The following is a 22545-nucleotide window of genomic DNA, read 5'->3' on the forward strand; positions in this document are numbered from 1 at the left end:
AGTTGTTCCAGATGTGGATGCACTAGCTGTTCTGGAAAAACACAATTTTTACCTTCTCGTGTCTATTTATAGACAGAGAAGGTATTAGAGTTGAAAACCAATATGCTGCTGTCAAGAACTTCCGTCTGTCAAGACTTCCGTCTGTCAAGATCCGTGGACGTCATGCCATTGTGATGGGTCATATCATAAACTGGTGGGGGTGTTCATGGCTCAGGTTGAGGTGTGGGAGAACGATTTTGAGCTATGACAAAAATCAAAAGGGACTTAGCGGCATAGCCACAGTGTTAAGCCTTTCTCCAAGGTTCTTAGTTGACTACAATCTACTGTATTACAGACTACTGAGCTGACGTTAGGGGTACTCACTTTGTGTTTGCTCACTCTGTGTGCGCTAGTGTTTGGTACTGAGTTGCGTGGATATCCCCTCATGGCCTCACGTGATCTGGGCCTGTTGCATAATCTGCAGAGATGATCATATGCCTCCGAGTCTGAAAACTGTCATTGTGTAAGCCTGTCGGCATTTTCCTTGCATTTTTTCTCATTTATTTTGCAAAATATCGGCGAGTACCTCAATATTTCAAGATAACCCTTTCTTCCCAATCGTTTCCTGAGTTTCAGAGTCATATGAACGAAAATGAGTGAAAGTTTTAGACAGGAAAATCGGACGTCGGCCATGTTCAATGTTTACAGTACAATCAGAAGTTTACGTGGAGGAATTAACCAACAAACACAGGAGTGTTCATGATGCCCGCCCTCTAGAGGCAGACCCTCCTATATGAAGTACCACATTTGATGCTTGTGGAAAGCTTGACCACACAATGGAGCATTTAAACTTTTAGAAAATGACAAACTGAATAAGAAGGTATTCAGAAAGTGTCAAATACTGAGTAAAAATGCGCAAATATTCAAAATAAACAGGTTAACTGATTGGTCAGCTATAAAAAACAATAAAATGTTTATGATCAAAAGTTTTTGAGATGCGCACATTTTAACAAATACAGAAATTATTAACATTATAAATATAAGACCAAACTATTTTTTCAGGGATGGGACAGGTTGGAAATGAGGGGTGAGAGACAAAGGCACTCCTATTGCTGCATGTGGATGCAGCCACACCATTTCATTTACAGCATACTTATTCACTGTGTTGTGTTCAAGTTCCATATTGTACTGACTGTCATACAAGGATAACATAAGCAAATCAAATCAAAGTAGAAAAGGATCATGCTGTTGTGTGGATTTTGCTGAACATGGCTGATATTTTGCCCTATATATTTGGTATCCAGCAAAGGCATATTTTGATGTAAAGTCAAAATTAACACTACATTGCTGACAATATATTTTACTGTTTCTGCATGAACTTTTCGTTTTTAAATTATAGTATATTAGTACTTCAAACAGATTAACAATTATCGTGATGTCAACCCATAATTTTACATCACAAAGACTGTAATTCTGCCAATTTTTTTGTTTTTCATTCATTTTATAAATTTGCACTGCACAAGATGATTGAACAAATTGCAATGTTTGAATTTGTAAACTCAAAGAATAAAAATCCTTTGGTCACAAATTAAATTATTTTTTGAAAAGACATTTACTCTAAACACTTTTAGCATATATTCTTTACACGGTCATGTATTTCAAGGAAAATATGCCTATTAAAAACAGTAATTTCTTCACTTTCAATTTTTTTTCAATACTATGACAATTATCAGCCATGAGGTTATACAAACACAAGACCAGATAAGCGTTTTTCATCATTTCCACAGGACTCTTTGGAAAATCCATTAAAAACACTTAAAAGTGACTGGAAATGATCACTTGGTATACATTTAATTTACAGATGCCAGGTTGTGTATTTCACATGCACTCAGGTCAGTAAGGAAGTGCGTCATTACTATTTTGGACTGTTAATTCTTATTTCTGAATTGTTTAACTTTTTTCCACATTGAACTATCTTTAGGCAGTTTATACTGTAGCTTAGAATTTTTTTGATTGATGTATTTAATCATCTTTTGGGTTCTTTGGGTCCATATCCCACCTCATGCCCCTACATCATCAACTATTTACCAACAACTCCATGCCAACAACCAATTACCTGACCTGGCCACACATTAGAGAAGGTACAGCGTCATTGACGGTAATTTTTAGTACTTTGTGCCCTGTGGGCACAAGGTACTAATGTGATGGCGCGGCCCAATACGGCCAACATAGTGGGCCGTATGCTGTGGACGCAGATATCTCAGAAACGCTTCAGTAACTTTTTCTGAAATTTGGTCTGGTGGTCACTTGGGCATGTATCTCAAACGGTCTTTTTTCTTTTTTTGATTGAATCATTTTTAAGTCACTTTTTTAGCTTTTTTCTGAAAACCACTATTTTCACTTTTTCCTCAAAACCACTGATTTGATTATTGTGATGTTTGGCATGGGTGTTCGTATAGTTGAAATACCGTCAGAAATGTTCAAAATTTGCTGATACATGCCTTAAATTATTTTTAAACAATATTTTTATCCATTTTTAGCGACGAAGTTACGTAACTGAGGAAGCTTATAGAGTTGGGAGAGGCAAAATTGACGTCATTTCCGTCACAACTTCCGTAAAACTATTTTGTCACACCACGTGATCAGTGTTATTTAACGACGACACTAGCCTACCGGTACCTCCATGGCATACCATTCACGTTGCACACTCACCATCAGATGCATTTACGTTAGAACGTCCATGCTCGATCAAATTGTTTTTGTTCTGTCAGTGTAAATTACGAGATTGGTGGATGTTGACGGACATCATGCGTGCGTTTGGTCCTGACATGCATGTCGTTTCGATCTCCTTTTTACTGTGCAGGGGAGAATGAATAACGTTCCTCGTGGGTTTCAAATATGTCAAAAAAATACGAAGTTTTGAGTGGATTTACGATTTCGTTTGTAAAATTACGAGCGAAAATTTCAGCTTCCCATTTCATCGGCGCGACCGTGCAAGAAACCTCAGTCTCGACATCATGCGTGCGTTTGGTCCTGACATGCATGTCGTTTCGATCTCCTTTTTACTGTGCAGGGGAGAATGAATTACGTTCCTCATGGGTTTCAAATATGTCAAAAAATACGAAGTTTTGAGTGGATTTACGATTTCGTTTGTAAAATTACGAGCGAAAATTTCAGCTTCCCATTTCATCGGCGCGACCGTGCAAGAAACCTCAGTCTCTACTACCTCCACATGAACATGAAAGGCCGGCCTCTGAAACAGTCAGTGTGTAAGCGTGTGCGTAGTGTTTTTTCTCATTTAATTTGGCAAATTATCAGCAAAACCTCAACAATTCAAGGTAGCCCTTTCTTCTCAATCGCTTCTGGAGTTCCAAAGTCATACCAATGAAAATGAGTGAAAAATTTCAATGCAAAAATCGTGCATTGGCGAGAGTAATAAGCGTAAGCGTAAAGAGACTGAGAGTTTTCATACAGAAATAGCCCATGATTCGAGCTTGGTTTTCCTGTTTTTCGTTTGAATTTTGGCCAAATAGTCGCTTTTTAGCGGGTTTTGAAATTTTTAAAGCATCTAAAAATATTAAAATGACTTTTCATTAACAAACTAAATAAAAAAGTAATAAATTCAATTATTTATCTACAAAAAAAAATATTTCGGCAGGCTGAATCATGCAGCTAAAAAGTGAACAAACAATGTTTTGGACGAGTACATACGTGTGAGTGATTTTTCGCGGGGATTCCCCTACCGTTCATTGCTGTGGCGCTCGAATTCGCAGTCAGTTTCTGTGAAATGGGATAAAAACGAAATTTTTTTCAGGCGAGGCGTTTCAAGTTACTCTTGAGAAAAGTTACTTATTTATCAGTTGTTGTTTTACCGTTTCATGACACATGTTTCTGATTCAATCACTTGTTGACCTGAAAAACAACGATAGTACTCTTTTTCAACAGACTTTTAGTAAGTAGTGTACAGCTGTCAAAATATTATCGTTTTCAAAGTACATTTTGAGTGAACTTTGTAAATGAACATTCTGAACCATCGTGTAATGTTATGCTTGGAATTTTGTTGCTTTTGAGGTTTATTCGTGTTTTTTTTTGTTTCAAAAGTGAACAATCAATGTTTTGGACGAGTGCATACGTGTGAGTGATTTTTCGCGGGATTCCCCGACCGTTCATTGCTGTGGCGCTCGAATACGCCGTCAGTTTCTGTGAAACGGGATGAAATTTTCTTTCAGGCGAGGCGTTTCAAGTTACTCTTTGAAAAGTTACTTATTTATCAGTTGTTGTTTTACTGTTTCATGACACATGTTTCTGATTCAATCACTTGTTGACCTGAAAAACAACGATAGTACTCTTTTTCAACAGACTTTTAGTAAGTAGCCGCGGTACAGCTGTCAAAATACTATCGTTTTCAAAGTACATTTTGAGTGAACTTTGTAAATGAACATTCTGAACCATCGTGTAATGTTATGCTTGGAATTTTGTTGCTTTTGAGGTTTATTCGTGGTTTTTTGTTTCTTTTATATCATCAAACATTGACAAGTAAGCTTGTAAAACTAGCCTTAAATCACTTAAATTAGAATTATGTGTTACTTTCTGGTTTTGTAACATGTAAAGAAATAAATAAGTTGATTTCTTTTGATCCTTTCCACTTATTGGTATTTTTTCCTGGTTTAAAGTTACTAATATCCTTAACCTTTGGTCTCTACAATCTTAAAAAAAATGAAACGATTGATTTAATTAAAGAAATTTATTGTGACACAGTTCAGTCATTTTCATAACTCTGGTTCAAATTCAGTGTGCTATACTCATATCTTGGCAGTGCTGAACTCTTCTTTCATAGTATCTGCAATTGAAGAATTACTTCACATAGAATAATTTGTAAATGTAAATCAGTGCTGTTTAAGATTAGTTAATTGTCAGGGTGTTGCCAAATCTTGTGTGTACTGTATATAAGTATGTCCGGTTCTGAGATGAGCTATATTGGCATACAAAAGGAATTTGTTGATAACTGTCAATGATAACTGACAATTTAATTAATACAGTCAATTTTGAAATTTAATCAAAACTTTTGAGACTGAATTTGAAACTTTATTAAGGATTTTGGTAGCTAGAGGGGAAACAGACATACTAGTGTGATGGGCGGACCAGAAAGTCCATGGAAATCGAGCAGGTTCTTCTTACATGAACATTGCTGTTTGGTGTGTTGATTCAATGTAACACACTATGCTAACATGTTTCAACACCCAAGGAAACATTTGTAACTTTATAGTCAGTGCGACATATTAATAAAATTATTTTAATTTTGTATTGGAATATCACAAAACAATGTTGTGATCATCGCAGTACAGCTAGCTGATATGAGTAAGCATGTGTACTTGGCTGGACCGATCAAGTTTCTGCAAAAGATCATTTCACCATCAATGACAAGCTAAAGTGACGTCTTTAATAAATGTGTCCATTCAATATCCAAAGACAATCAAGGCTATCAATGACACGAAGAAAGTTTGTTTAGAATTATATTTTCGTTTAAACTACAGTTCTTTGATGCAGTGTGGTCTTCTGGCAATCCATCATCACGGCAGATGTAGTGCATGCAATACACAGTCTACACTGTCCAATCATGCGTGCTTATTTTCCTGTTATAATTCAATTGTGTCAGAATTTTGTAGCAAGGAACATACAAAATCTTGTAGATAAATCAATTTGGATGATCTATGTTGATCTATGCAAATTCCAAGTTTGGTGGACATGTGAAAATTATGTTTTTTGCCTTCATGTACAAGATGGCATGTTTTATACCAAGCTGGACGCTCACTGCTAAAAAAACAATAGGTTTTATTACAGTTTCTCATTTCCACCCTTTCTTTGCATCTTTCTCAGCAACATTCCCCAAACCCCTCTCCTTGCATCCCTACCGCTAAATGCACGGAGGAGCACAGTGTCATATCATTGACGCTATTTTTGTTTTATATTTACTTGATTTTGCCTCACTTTCGCTAAAGCTACCGTCTGCGCATGCGCACAACTGTAGGACAAAATCTGAGTTGAAGAATAGAAACGGACGCCATCTTGTTTCTTGGTGTGGGCACATTTTTTTCGTTGGGAACGATTCACTGTGTATTTCGATTTGTTCTATAGTTATGAAGTCGACAGTGATGCACTTTTGCAGCTGTTGTGTATTTTTTGGAATGAAAGGCGCCTTTGATCGACTGAAGAATGATGGCCTCCGTAGGCGATAAACACCGGTATACTGGCAGGCATATCAGTTCTACTGAGGAAGTAATCCACTGGCCCGTATAGGTCAGGGGCTCACTTAGGGGAGAACCACTTGATTTCGGGAGGGGGTATGGAGGATTTCGAGGGAAAAAAATTGTCACCAGGTGAAATAAAAGAAAAAAATTAAGCCTGTAATGGCTTGAGAAAAAAATATTCTCATAACAGACAGAAATAAAAAAGGAATTGTCACAATGCTGTTGAAATGAGCAAAATTTTGGAAACTTCATTCCCATGTATTCTTTGCTGGCATGCTGCCAAAGGCACGCAAATGTTTTTACCACAAGCTATTCTTATGGTTTTTTTTTCCCAGCACTTATGAAAGAAGCATTCACTACTGTACACCTCGGTGCATTCGATGTTTTCCTTCCCTTTTCTGGCCCAAGAAATCATGTTTCAGGATTTCTGTTGCAATATCTCAATGGTATAGGCAATATCTAGATGGGACTATTTGACTTCTCTAAATCGTGAAAATTTAAAACACAATATAGGAGTCAATAAACTAGTGTTAAAACCAATACATTATTCTCTCAATATAAATATGTTAGAAAGATTACAAGTTGACAATGAAAATTGAGGAACAAGAAATATAATGAAATACAATGTGTGAGCCTTGTTTCTCTGACCACAAAAGATAACATCTTCCCTGAGAACTTAAAAGGACTTGACTGTTTTAAAGAAAAGCAGGTATAGTACTGATCACAGTTGATTTGCCAAAAAAGTGTTCTATAATTTAAAGTTGTATATATAATAGACTTTCCATTTTGTTTGTCATTTGTTGGAATGTAAAATGAATAAATAAAAACATCCTGTGATATGTGAAACACTGGCTTAAATTTGAAAAATTGCAGTGCTACTCCATTTGAAAAAAAATTGATGCAGGTCTGACTGTAGAAATAAAAAAATGTTGTCTCTCTAACAAAAAAAAGTTCCCATACCCACTTCCTGCATACCCCCCCCGAAATCAAATGGATCTCCCCTTAATATGCGCATGCGCACATAACAAGTCAGCGTTGTTTTTACTTTGAAAAATCAAACCGACACCATCATGTTTCTCGGTCAGTTGCGAATTTTGACGTTTTAGAGGTTTTAGCGTATATTTGATTGCTGTCATGTATTTTTTGGCACGAAACGGTCCTTCGATAGACTGAAGAATGATGGTCTCCGTACTCGGTACTCCCCAGTACCGGCGAATCCATTGCTTTTAATAGCGAGGCAATCCCACCGGCGCGGCTGGGTGAGAGCGAGGGAATGCTCTGTCCTTCTACCTCCGGCCTCCATGTCATAAAAAACTAGCGTCTTTTTATGTTGATGTACTGTCCTTTCGACACAGCGATATCTTTTAGTTTTCTGTTGCTTATTTTGGGTAATTTCGACAGTTGTGCATTGATTTTGACATCATTTTTGACTTAATAACCGTCGATGTCGGCAACTCTCTCGCTAGCCCTGCGTCTTTATGTTGATGTACTGTCCTTTCGACACAGCGATAACTTTTAGTTTTCTGTTGCTTATTAGTCCCCACGGACACCGTCCGGGGGACTTATAGGTTTGGTCATGTCCGTCCGTGTGTGCGTGCGTGCGTCCGTCCGTCCGTCCGTCCGTCCGTTCACGCAGATATCTCAGAGATGCCTGGAGCGATTTCATTCAAACTTGGTACAAGGATTACTTCATATGTCATACAGATGCACGCGATTTGTTTTGTGATACGATCCAATATGGCCGCCAGGCGGCCATTTTATTACGATTTTTTCATGTACAGAGCCATAACTCAGGCATATCTCAACTGATTTTATTCAAACTTGGTACAAGGACATTGACCAATGTCATACAGATGCACGTCAATTTGTTTTGTGATACGATCCAATATGGCCGCCAGGCGGCCATTTTATTACGATTTTTTCATGTACAGAGCCATTACTCAGGCATGTTTCGACCGATTTTATTCAGAGTTGGTACAAGGACATTGACCAATGTCATAGATGTGCACGTCAATTTGTTTTGTGATACGATCCAATATGGCCGCCAGGCGGCCATTTTATTACGATTTTTTCATGTACAGAGCCATTACTCAGGCATGTTTCGACCGATTTTATTCAGAGTTGGTACAAGGACATTGACCAATGTCATAGATGTGCACGTCAATTTGTTTTGTGATACGATCCAATATGGCCGCCTGGCGGCCATTTTATTACGATTTTTTCATGTACAGAGCCATAACTCAGGCACGTTTCAACCGATTTTATTCAAAGTTGGTACAAGCTTATCGACAAATGTCATAGCTGTGCACGGCAATTTGTTTTGTGATACGATCCAAAATGGCCGCTGTGCGGCCATTTTATTACGATTTTTTCATGTACAGAGCCATAACTCAGGCACATCTCAACCGATTTTATTCAAAGTTGGTACAAGGACATTGATCTATGTCATACATATGCACGTCAATCTGTTTTGTGATACGATCCAATATGGCCGCCAGGCGGCCATTTTATTACGATTTTTCATGTACAGAGCCATTTCTCAGGCATATCGCATGTTTCGACCAATTTTATTCAAATTGGTACAAGGACATCGACCAATGTCATAGCTATGCACATCAATTTGTTTTGTGATGCGATCCAATATGGCCACTGTGCGACCATTTTGTTACGATTTTTTTCATGTCCTGAACCATAACTCAGACATGTATCAAGCGAATTCATTCAAAAGTATTTTTATCACAGACCTAATGGAGAGGACTCTATCCTCTCTGAGGACCTGTAATCAAAATACCCATTAACAAGTGGGGACTGTGTCATCAACGATGACTTGTTTTGGGTAATTTCGCCAGTTGTGCATTGATTTTGACATCATTTTTGACTTAATAACCGTCGATGTCGGCAACTCTCTCGCTAGCCCTGCGTACGATGCTGTGTGTTAGGAACGCACACAGGGAATGCACTGCGTACACTGCGTACGTACGCAGGGCTAGCGAGAGAGTTGCCGACATCGACAGTTATTTACGAAAAGTGAATAAAAGACTGGCATTTTTGGAAGCGATCGAGTAGCTGAGGTGGGCAGGGATACGACTTGGGCCCAAGAACGCTGAATTTCGGCAGTAATTTGGCTTTTTACGTCAAGTCCCGAAATGGATTTGAAGTCACCGACCCTACGTACGGGTCTTTGCAGGGCTGTGGTGAGCGGGGCGAATAGCTGTAGCGGAACACACAGCATCGTACGCAGGGCTAAATCCGACATGGTAATTTGGCATGATCATCAGATCATACATGATCCGAGATTGCACTTTAGCAAGGTCACGATAACTAATGTTGTTTGTATCACTGTCGTTTAATACCTATATTTCCACTAAAAGACAATTAGAATTTCCTCCTGGCTACTTTGAAATCGTGCACTGGCATGCATGTAGTTGTCAACATCACTATGCTTTAATGTACAGTAGACTCTCATACTATGAATATATCGACTGTCACTGCATGTGTGCAAATCACTCCATATCATATCAAAAAATGTAGTATTGCGACGTTTGAGCTGCCAGAAGCCAGAATTTACAGTTTACGAGAAAGTTATCTTACATGTAAAACTCAGTTCTACTGTGAACAAAATGCAAGCTATGTTGTATAACTATCGTGAATAGCATAATATTTTGTACCTATCACCGTGTCAGAAAATCAGAAGGAAACAACCAGTCAGACAAACTGTGGTCAGGATGATGCTGTCCAATTTCAATATTTGTCTCTCGGCACACACCAGATACTCATGACTGTAGAACAACATTTCCATATAATTGTATATTCAGTTTTTATATTTAGTTTGCTTTTCACTATATTGTATGTCCTTCCCTGCACTACATAATTCAAAATTAAATATTGTTTTTGGCCTATACATACCGGTACTTGAGGGGTAAGCTTATTTAGTCTCATACAATAAAGATGCACTGTTGACCTACAGAGTCCAAACTTTTTATCATTGTATTGTAGATAGGTGTACTACACTCCAAATACTAAGTACAAGTGTGGTGAGTACGGATAGTTTTCAATCGGATTCGAACCCACAACATACGGCATCAGTCGCCTAGCTGAGAGGCCTGAGACAGAACCAGTCGGCTAAATCTCCACTCCCAAAAAAGAGTGGTTCAATAGCCGGCTAAGTTGTTACATTTTTCTGACTGAGACCTTTCAACACGTTGTAGAGTTCGTGAAGCACTCACGCACGCATGCTCACTATCATACATCGCACATACACACTTTATCGAAGCGAAGAAACGAATTTCATCGCTTTAACTGGGCGAACGATAACCTCGGGGACAATTCTGTCCACCAGCAGTGTTACCGACCCAGGATAGAAAATACGGATAGTTTTCAATCGGATTCGAACCCACAACATACGGCATCAGTCGCCTAGCTGAGAGGCCTGAGACAGAACCAGTCGGCTAAATCTCCACTCCCAAAAAAGAGTGGTTCAATAGCCGGCTAAGTAACAAGCAAGTGTAACAAGCAAATGTTTTTTAGTCAATGGTTCATATCAAGGTTGTTGATACTTAGAATCCACACTTGAACTTATGCTGGAGCGGTAACCAACCAGTTCAAATAACTTTCGTTTATGTCAAAACAATTTGACTTTTTGCCAAATTTCACATTTATGGCAATTAATAAACAGTAAGGAGGTACAAAGGACGTCGGTGCCCCCGGGCCCCATGTTAGTACTTTGTGCCCTGTGGGCACAAGGTACTAATGTGATGGCGCGGCCCAATATGCCCAACATAGTGGGCCGTATGCTGTGGACGCAGGTATCTCAGAAACGCTTCAGTAACTTTTTCTGAAATTTGGTCTGGTGGTCACTTGGGCATGTATCTCAAACGGTCTTTTTTCTTTTTTTGATTGAATCATTTTAAAGTCACTTTTTTAGCTTTTTTGTGAAAACCACTATTTTCAATTTTTACTCAAAGCCATTGATTTGATTATTGTGATGTTTGGCATGGGTGTTTGTTATAGTTGATATGTGGTCAGAAATGTTCAAAATTTGGTGATACATGCCTTGTATTATTTTTAAACAATATTTTTATCCATTTTTATTTTGTATTTAGTAGATTTTGACTCACTTTCGCTAAAGCTACCGTCTGCGCATGCGCACAACTGTAGGACAAAATCTGAGTTGAAGAATCGAAACGGACGCCATCTTGTTTCTCGGTCTGGGCACATTTTTTACGGTGTAAACGTTTCACTGTGTATTTCAATATGTTCTATGGTTATGAAGTTGACAGTGATGCTCTTTTGCGGCTGTCGTGTATTTTTTGGTACGAAAGGCGCCTCCGTAGGCGATAAACACCGGTACTGGCAGGCATATCAGTTCTACTGAGGAAGTAATCCACTGGCCCGTATAGGTCATGTCAGGGGCTCACTTAGGGGAGAACCACTTGATTTCTTGGGGGGGGGGGTATGGAGGATTTTAAGGAAAAAAAATTGTCACCAGGTGAAATAAAAGAAAAAAATTAAGCCTGTAATGGCTTGAGAAAAAAAAATTCTCATAACAGACAGAAATAAAAAAGGAATTGTCACAATGCAGTTGAAATCAGCAAAATTTTGAAAATTCATTCCCATGTATTCTTTGCTGGCATGCTGCCATAGGCAGCGCAAATGTTTTACCACAAGCAATTCTTATGTGTTTTTTTTCCAGCACTTATGATATAAGCATTCACTACTTTACACCTCAGTGCACTCGATGTTTTCCTTCCCTTTTCTGACCCAAGAAATCATATTTCAGGATTTCTGTTGCAATATCTCAATGGTACATGTATAGGCAATATCTAGATGGGACTATTTGACTTCTGTAAATTGTGAAAATTTAAAACACAAGACAGGAGTCAATAAACTAGTGTTAAAACCAATACATTATTCTCTCAATATAAATACGTTAGAAAGATTACAAATTGACAATGAAAAATTGAGGAACAAGAAATATAATGAAATACAATGTGTGAGCCTTGTTTCTCTGACCACAAAAGATAACATCTCCCCTGAGAACTTAAAAGGAATTGACTGTTTTAAAGAAAAGCAGGTATAGTACTGATCACAGTTGATTTGCCAAAAAAGTGTTCTATAATTGAAAGTTGTATATATACTAGACTTTCAATTTTGTTTTCATTTGTTGGAATGTAAAATGAATACATAAAACCATCCTGTGATATGTGAAACACTGGCTTAAATTTGAAAAATTGCAGTGCTACTCCATTTGAAAAAAAAATTGATGCAGGTCTGACAGGAAAAATAAAAAAACGCTGTCTCTCTGACCAAAAAAAGTTCCCATACCCACTTCCTGCATACCCCCGAAATCAAATGGGTCTCCCCTTAGTATGCGCATGCGCATATAACAAGTTAGCGTTGTTTTGCAAGGACTTTGAAAAATCAAACCGACGCCATCTTGTTTCTCGATCTTGTGAGAATTTTGACGTTTTAAAGTTTTTAGCGTGTGTTTGATGATGTTTTGAAAATATGAAGTTCACAGTGATGGTACTTTTGTTGCTGTCATGTATTTTTTGGTATGAAACGCTCCTTCAATAGACTGAAGAATGATGGCCTCTGTACCCCAGTACCGGCAAATCCATCATTTAGCGAGGCAATCCCACCGGCGGCCCGTACTAATAGCTGGGTGAGAGCGAGGGAATGCTCTGTCCTTCTACCTCCATGTCATAACAAACTAGCGTCGTTCTATGTTCATGTACTGTCCTTTCGACACAGCGATAACTTTTAGTTTTCTGTTGCTTATTTCTGAGATTCACTTGATCAAAGTATGCTATGTACATTGATGATTATACCAGGCTAAAACAATATCGAAAGTCATTTCACATTTTCATGTCAGCTAATTTATAATTTGCATATCTAATGAGCTTTCACAGTTCGGCATATATGGCTTGAAGGACTTGGCCAAAGGTAATTACACTTGCTATATAAAGTGGTGATACAATGACAGCAGTCAAAGAACTTTAATATTTTTATTTCAGCTAATTACATATTTGTATACTTCATGACCTTTTAGAATTAATCGGTGATGAATTGTTCATTATGTTGATCATAATACTTTCAATGAAGTTGCAAACATGTGGCAAAGGTTCAAATTTACACATAACTGCAATATGTAATGAAACACGTGAGCATTTACAGTTCATATCTGGTTTAGATATTGTTGATCCTATTGAGTCCCATTTCTTATTCTTAATTCACTTTCATACATATCAAGGTTGTTGATACTTAGAATCCACACTTGAACTTATGCTGGAGCAGTAACCAACCGGTTCAAATAACTTTCATTTATGTCCAAACAATTTGACTTTTTGCCAAATTTCACATTTATGGCAAATAATAAGCAGTAAGGAGGTACAAAGGACGTCGGTGGCCGATTTTATATTGAAATCTCTCCATGTATCTGGTGTATGGGTAACATGTAAACATTGGTTGCATTTTATGTATTTCAGTCTATGTCAACTATTGTAAATGAAAAATCAAGAACAGTTTGCTGTGTGCTTGTAAAATATAACATATTTGTCAATACATAAGTAGAAAAGGAAAAGAAACTAATCAAATTGCTGTTACGGTAACATATTCACTTTCAGTGCCTTTAGGTCTATACTTAACTAGTTTATCATTACATTCAGCTATTTGTTATATCTTTAACACTCTCCATGGGCCAAGCCACACTTTGGGGCCAATGTCATGACTTTGTACTAGTCTGTGTATTTGTCAGTCTGTCTGTATGTATGTCCATGTTTCATACAATTGTTGGCTTGTTTTGATAACTGTGTGGGAGTGAACAGTGATATTGTCACTATTTTTTTTCAATTTTTGTCAACATTTTTCTATCCAAAACCTTGATATTTGCAAAAAAAAAAATTAAAAACCCAATCAGAATGTAATAATCATGTAAGAGAATTCATACCTTTTGATAATGGATGCACAAGTGGAGACAATCACTGATTCTAATATATTAAAGATGTGTAGATTGTTGGGTACATTTGCAGTTAGGAATATCTGCCACTTGGTCACTGTCCATGCTCTGATGTTGGGTCAACTGCCCTTTACATACAAGGGTCTCAAAACTCACCATTGTCAGCTCCTAAGTCCAGTACCTTACTCAGTAAGCTACATCTATCAGATGTTCCACTGACTCCATTTAGTTTCATAACATATTCTAAAAAATGTTTGATATATCCTTTTGCTTTGGTTTTGTGTTTCTTTCAGGAAATCTATCCGCCCAGATTAACTGAATTTGCATATGTCACTGATGGAGCATGCACAGAGGCAGAAATCTTAAGTGAAGAATTAGTAATGTTGAAGGTAAAGTTGTAATTCATCTTTGAAATAATTCTGCTCATACACGGTTCAAATATATATATATATTTATATATAATCCCATGGTATTTTTCTCTGTTTGACGTCATCGTACATAAGTGTTCTTCGCAGAGTCGTACAACTTCAAGCTGAAGGCGAGAAGTTGTGCGGCTCCGCGAAAAACACGAGAGTACGATGATGTCAAACAAAGAAAAATTCCATGGGATTATATATTTATCACATGAACAGCAGTGTTTACATTAACGCAAAATCCTGCGTATTTTACGCAAAATTCTTCTGAAATACGCAAAAAATATCATGACCGTGTAAACTTATATGCATTAAGAAATGCCGCCCCATGACACGACGTACTTGGCCCGCACTACATTGCCTGAACGTGGTTCAATGCAGGACAAAAATAGAACAAATGCACCTGCTTGCAAGTGACAGTTTATCATGATTGCAACATTTTAGACTTTAGAGGACTGCAACTCTTTATGCAACATTGTATTTCATCATCAGAAAGCATCATGTCAATCAGTTCTGTACAGACAATGACACTACAGATGCAAACAATTCGAGAATCAATTGAGTCTACGTTATTGGTAACACAATACAGTTAATGGTCAATACGTTGCATGTTATTAGGAAAGTGTTTACGGGGGGAACTTATAGGTTTGGTCATGTCCGTGCATCCGTCCGTGCATGCGTTCGTGCGTCCATCCGTTCACGCAGATATCTCAGAGACGCCTGGAGTGATTTTGTTCAAACTTGGTACAAGGACAGTACCCTACCTCATACAGATGCACGTTGATTTGTTTCACAATGCGATCAAATTTGGCTGTGTTAGAGGACTTTTTAGTTTTCACCTCCATAGACTCCCATGTATAAGGCAGTCCATAGACTCCCATGTATAAGGCAGTCCATAGACTCCCATGTATAAGGCAGTCCATAGACTCCCATGTATAAGGCCAAGAAAAATAAAAATTTAGTTACTCATCGTATTCATATTGCAAAAAGGATGCAGTGACACAGTTTTTAGTCCCAACAGATAAAGTTCAGGGGGCTCATAGATTGGGTCATGTCCATCCGTGAGTCCATCCGTTCATGCAGATATCTCAGACACTTTGACAAAATGTCACGTGACCTTTGACCTCGAATATACATATTTGTCTATAACTCAGTAACCACAAGTGCTACATCCTTCATATTTGGTATGTTGGGACACCTTATGACGCCACATATTGTTCCTCATTAATTATGTGCATATCTAATTTTGAGCGAGCCAATAGAGCCAGAGGTCTGATTTTTGGTATGTAGGGATAACTTAGCAATACAATTTTTTTGACAAAATGTCACGTGACCTCAATGACCTTTGACCTCGAATATACATATTTGTCCATAACTCAGTAACCACAAGTGCTACATCCTTCATATTTGGTATGATGGGATATGACGCCACATATTGTACCTCATTAATTATGCACATATCTAATTTTGAGCGAGCCAATAGAGCTAGAGGTCTGATTTTTGGTATATAGGGATAACTTAGCAATACAATTTTTTTGACAAAATGTCACGTGACCTCAATGACCTTTGACCTCAAATATACATATTTGTCCATAACTCAGTAACCACAAGTGCTACACCCTTCATATATGGTATGATTGGACACCTTATGACGCCACATATTGTACCTCATTAATTATGCACATATCTAATTTTGAGCGAGACAATGGAGCTAGATGTATGATTTTTGGTATATAGGGATAACTTATCAAGACAATTTTTTTGACAAAATGTCACGTGACCTCGGTGACCTTTGATCTGGAATATACATATTTGTCCAGAACTCGGGAAGCACAAGTGCTACAGCCTTCATATTTGGTATGATGGGACACCTTATGACGCCACATATTGTACCTCATTAATTATGTGCATATCTAATTTTTAGCGAGCCAATAGTATGATTTTGATAGAGCCAATGTATGATTTTTGGTATATAGGTATAGACTATAGGATAGAAATTTTTTGAAAAAATGTCATGTGACCTCGATAACCTTTTACCTAAAATACACGATTATGTCAATAAATAAGAAACCACAAGTGCTATGTCGTTTATATTTAGTAGGATTGGAGACCTTATGACAACACTTGCTTAACCTCGTTAATTATACCCATATATAATTGTGGGCAAGCGAATAGAGCTAGAGGTCTGAATTTTGGCATATATGGATTAATTAGCAATACAATTTTTTTTTTCAAAATGTCACGTGACCTTGATGACCTTTGACCTTGATTATGCATATATATTCATAACTCAGTAACCACAAGTTCTTTACGCTTCAATTTTGATATGAAAATAGACCTTAAGATGTCACATCTTGTACCTCATTTATTATGCACATATGTATTTCTTGGCTGGCCAATACAGTTAAAGGTCTGATCTTTTTTCCCGATTAGAACCATAACTTAGACATGCCTCTTGTTTCAAATTGGGAACAATGACATAGACCTATGTGTCCATAGATCTGAACATATACACTCCAGTGATACTTCTTAATGACCACATTTCCCTGCCCCATCAAGACTAATACTCCTATTACAAGTGGGGACTATGTCATTGTCAATGACTTGTTGTTAATAGAGCATGCGCATTAAAGGAAACCCCCAAGTTCTACAGAAAAGACTGCCCAACTCTTTTTAGATACTGTACGCATTTTTGATACATTTTACGCAAATAAAAACCCAGTTGCGTAAAATCGTACGCAAGTTTTTAAATTGTAACGAAAACACTGGAACAATCTTCTTATTTTTCTTTTGACGTAGATGGATCAAAATTATTGTAACAAATTGCTTGAATTTCGTCGCGATTTGTGTGTTATTTACGCGGAGTACTTTCATTTAACGGGTAAAGCGGCCTGTAACCAAGGAGATACTTTCATTCATAAATCCCATTAAGTCGAAATTTTTGATACATGGAACGGTATCTCTACCAATCAGATATAGGGACTTGGTCACGTGAACATGTCAATCATTGTCTCGCGCTGTCGATGCCTAGGCAAGTCAGCCATCGGCGGACATAGCTTTCACCTCGCTAGCGACGGATAGCTTTAGTGATTTATAATACTGTAAACCGGAATATTTTTGCGTGCGGGATATTTTCGCGACTTTCGCGACCACAAACAAAACGCGAAAATTTCCCACAAGCGAAGCTCCCTTACCAACTTATTAATATTCATGACATCATCCAAGATGGCCGCTGCTGACAATACTGGTACTACGGAATATGGCGAAACTTTGTGTCTTTGCACATGTAGACTTCGATAGATAAAGTTGATATCATTGATGGAAAGTTAAATTTGATTTGTGAAATGAAATATTTGATTTTCATTCGAATCCCATGACCCCTCCTTTCCTGAGTATTTCACACAACTTCAACTTTCGATCGATCACACCGTCACTCGTTCATGCACTATACACTCATTCAAAGCACACACACACATAACGACCATTCACTCGTTTTGACTTACACTCAAAAATTAATGTACAAACACAATCTTTATTTGTTTTCTTTTATTACTGTTAATTGAAATAAATATTACGAAATACAAAATAAATACTTGTACATGATTCGATAAAAGGCAAAAAACAAAACAAGATGAGTTGCATTGCGCCGGTTTATACACATGATATGGTGAATTCAGGTCAACTCAAATGCTCTAATGTCCAATCGTAAAAACATGTCCATAACGCAGAGACTAAACCGAACTTGCTAGTCCATCTTCGACCGCCTTCTTAATGCCAGTTTTCTCAAAACCGCTGATGATCATGTCAACTTTCTGTCTAGTGCTGTCAAACGAGCGCAGAATCCAGTTCGCGTGTAGAGACTTCAGAGCAGAAAGGCGTAGATCAACTTTCACTGTGTCGGCTGAATTTCCACTGTCGAGATGTTTCTTGACTTGATCGGAGTACCATTCATTGAAGCAGTTCTTCAAACTCTCTTTGAATTCCCCGTTGACGGACACATCAAGTGGCTGCAATTCACCCGTACAGTTAGCAGGTACAAATACTGGAACAATATTGCCAGACCTCAGCATATCAAGAAATTCGCGATTCTGGTGAGCTTTGAACACGTCAAAGATGACAATAGCTTTCTGATCTGCTCCCAGTTGAAGTTCCTCTCTGATCTTCTTGACATACGGAATCAACACTCGGTCGGCATACTGCAACATGCTTCCAGCATTACTCCAGTGGTTGGGTGTGTGGTTGATGTCCCAGTTGGCCGGGAAACTAAATGACGGGTGACACTGAGTGGTTTTCCCTGTATACAGCAGCTGGGCAGGCAACATCTCACCGGCAAGCGATACTGCAAGAACGGCTGTGATCTCTCGTTTATCGTTCAGACCAGTAACCTCGACTTGCTTTGAACCCTCTGAAGCCATTGTCCACTGGCTGACAGGTACAATGCGTACACCAGTCTGGTCAAAATTTATGACGAGTTCGGGTGGAATATTACTGCTCACGACAGCTTCATTGATTCGCTGAAGGAACTGCTCTTTGGCTTCTGAAAAATTGTCGGGTAGCTTCCCTGCGGCTTTCGTTGCCTTGCGCTTGACAAAGCCCATCCTTTCCATGAGCAATTCGGCCCAGTGACGAGTTAGCTCAATGTGACCACCGTTTTCTTTCAGCAAGCCCCGGTTGTGGTGAGCGATGATGCCCGTTGCTGCAGCTCTCACGATACGCTGGTTGACGACACCGCCAACTTGTCGTATGCCCTTAATGAAAGTCTGAACTTCGGCATCATGATTACCAAGCAGTAATGACCGACCGCGTTGCCCATGCGGAAGTTCTGTCACCTCGTTTTCTTTGTTTGCTTTCTCTCTGATGTAGATTTTCTTCATGGATCTTACTGTACTTTCTAGAACAGGCTTGCCGATCTCTTTCGAAAACTTCAATACGGCCGCTTTGTTACCGTTTTCAGCTGCATATCGACCAATCTTTGCTCGCATTTCGGGTGTGTAGTAGTCATAGGTGCTGCGTTTTCATTTTCCGCTCGGAGAAACAAAAATTTCATCCAAAACTTTCGACACCTCTTCATTCGCTTTCGCTGCACCAGCAGTGATAGACGAGTCGGGTAAACCCGGCCTTGGTGGAGGCTGAACTGTCTTCAGACATCGCCACATGTTTTATGAAGTAAAATGCAACAACAGGATCGAAACATTAATTCTCATTCTTAGGGATGCCGTGGCTTTTGAAAATATCACACAAGTTTTCGACCTTGGCGAGCGCAAAACTGAGATTCAGTTCGATGACACACATATGAGGCCACATTGCATGTTTGTTTGTGGCCACAAGGATGCCGTCATCGGTCTCCGCCGATGTCAACTTGGATCCCAATTGCTCGTCAATGTTTTCTTCTGACGGACTTTTGTGTTTGCAGTGACACATATCTCGCCCGTAGATACATCCTAATTTTTTTACTTTACGGAAACTCTGTTGTGTTGTGAGTGTCGTCTGAGTCAACTTTCGAAATACATCGGATTCCACAGCGCTGCACTGCAGAGATTACAGCTGTCTTCGCTACAGCCTTACGCTGCTGACATTTATCGTTTTTAGTTGAATGACTTTATGCTTTTGACTCCTATCAGTGTTCTCCCCAGGATTTCGAAATAGGGTGGCAGCTAATGTGCATATTAATTTGCATAATATTTACATATAATTTACATATCATTTGCATGATTATTGCATATGTATCATGGGATCTCTACTTGCAACTGCAACTACACTGAAGACATCTTACTTTTAATACAAGACGCATTTGCTTTACATGATCATTATTTTTATTAACATTCTCAAACAGAGGACATCAAAAACTTAATCATAAATGGTAACAACATATTGGACAGGCAGAATAACACTCCACACACCAGAACCATTTCAGGCCTTCATGTTGAACTTCTGACATGCCCTGCATAGCATTCCTAAAAGAAAAGACGAAAAGGTCACTTTGTACAATATCAAAAGTATCCCGGACACTTCGATTTTACCCCCGAGTTTTTGCCTCCTTGGGTCTGGTTGTGACACGAAAGTTAATGTAATCTTACCAGCCACAAAAAAATGACACCGCGAATATAATTTTGTAGTTGTTATTTTCGGTTGATAGTGTGGCAATATTTGCCATAAAACGTAAAACGAAGGAATGCGACGATGATTTACAAAACGCTGTAGCCGTTCGTTCCAGTGAAAATTGTTATTGAAGCCCTACAGCCATAAACGTAAACAGACATTAAACAAAATGGCCGCCGCCCTGCACGATAGATTCTAGAGAGACATAGCAATTATCAACACTCACAAGTTACGGTGGCATTTGAAACTTAAAATAACTTTCTAGAATAGGAGACCTACATTTGTTCCCCTGAAAGGATGAGAGATATCAGAAACCACGCCGAACCAAACGATCTCTGCGTTCTCACTTTGAACTGTTAGTTGGTACTCTCCAGTACTCTCCTCCAGTCATACAGTGCTCGGATCGGCACGAGCGCCCTCGAAACACACAGATCAATTTTGACAATACACGACGCAAGGTTTTGACGAAAGACATTTATCGAACCGATCTGACATTTAGTTTATTAAAATCGCGAAAAAAATCTCAAGACAACTAGTCCCATGACAGGACGAATGAATAAAACTCAAAACACGTCTCGAACGATATCACATGATTGACGGATAGTAAACAATAACAAGAAATGGCCGCCATTGAACACGTGCTACGATTGCATTTGGAAGTAAAGTGAAATCGCGTTTTCGTACACTTAAATAGGGCGATCTCTTATTTTTTAATCATTAGAGTTAAGTTTTGCCCTCAACCTGGTGAACGGGGAGTGAAATTTGCGGGTAATCGGCCGCATGCTGAACACAAAAACTATGTTTACGTATTTAAATTTTATACGGACCGCGGACGTAGCACAGGCCTGTACAGTAATCTGAGTAAACGAAAACGGGCGACTGTATTTATTTCACCTACCTTTTTCATCTGGAGTTACAATCAACCATGGAAATAATTTTTTCCATGTCGGGTCAACACCAGTTACTCTTCTCTTGTTCTGTGATGATGGTGAGTTCACGACCTTTCATGTTCACGGCAAAAGTCTTTGAAGTACTTTATCCGTACCCTTACCGCCATCCTTGTCACCCCCCAGGCCAAGTAATCAGCGTTGCCGCTGGCCGCGGTGACAACGTCTTTAAATTGAACGTCTTTTATTTACGTCGGTAAATGGTTTACACCATCAAATTGCGTTTATAACACCTTCAAAATTAAGATTCTTTGAAATTGAACTTGACAAAACGAGGTGTAAACGTGATAATTAGGGCCTATAGAACGTAAACAAAAAAGAGGACAATGAACAGGACGTTCAAACAACGAATGTCGGTGAAAATGAAAAGATTTTACAAAGAACGGGGCCGTGATCACAGAGTGGCGGGCCAAGTGGTAAGCGTGGCGGCCTTGATTAAAGCGTGGCGGGTGTGGCCGTAAGCGTGGCGGCACCGCCACGCTATTTGTCCGCTGGGGAGAACACTGCCTATGTCGTTTTTCCAAAGATTATACTGTACTCATTTATTCAGTCGAACTTACGTTGAGGTGTAGGTTTCGGGTTTATCGCCAACTAGGATCGCCAGGTACGACATCCACATTGAGCCTTGCCTTACGACTCGACTGAAGCCTAGCAGGTATGAACGGTACCATTCAGGAAAAAAGTTCTGGTTGATGACGTACAACAGGGGTAATATGGATTTCTTATCTGTGCTGGTGTACGTCACACAGGTGGAGATACGGGCCAGTTCATGTTATAAATGTGTGAATCATATGTATGTGTGAATCTCTATCAGCATCCTGTGAAGTTTGCAAAAGGGACCATAATAATGAATGGAAATTTAACCCTTAAAATGCCATGCCCGTATATATCCGTACAGGCCA

General features: G+C 38.7%; 1 protein-coding gene and 1 long non-coding RNA gene across 5 annotated transcripts in view; one reads left to right on the forward strand and one right to left on the reverse strand.

Annotated features, from left to right (window-relative positions):
• The window catches only part of LOC139148633 (G1/S-specific cyclin-E-like), a 110322-nt gene that overhangs the window by 31122 nt on the left and 56655 nt on the right, over nucleotides 1-22545 (forward strand). For all 4 annotated transcript variants that reach the window (XM_070720125.1, XM_070720124.1, XM_070720122.1 and 1 more), the window contains one exon: nucleotides 14478-14573. In XM_070720125.1, the coding sequence (XP_070576226.1) occupies nucleotides 14478-14573 (96 nt within the window). The remainder of the gene's footprint in view (nucleotides 1-14477; nucleotides 14574-22545) is intronic.
• Nucleotides 20388-21578, reverse strand: LOC139147053 (uncharacterized). Its single transcript, XR_011555625.1, has 2 exons — nucleotides 20976-21578; nucleotides 20388-20551 (listed from the first exon to the last, which is right to left on the reverse strand). It is a non-coding gene; the product is annotated as an uncharacterized lncRNA (long non-coding RNA).

The sequence above is a fragment of the Ptychodera flava genome, chromosome 13 (genome assembly GCF_041260155.1).
Source record: "Ptychodera flava strain L36383 chromosome 13, AS_Pfla_20210202, whole genome shotgun sequence".
Classification (NCBI taxonomy): domain Eukaryota; kingdom Metazoa; phylum Hemichordata; class Enteropneusta; family Ptychoderidae; genus Ptychodera; species Ptychodera flava.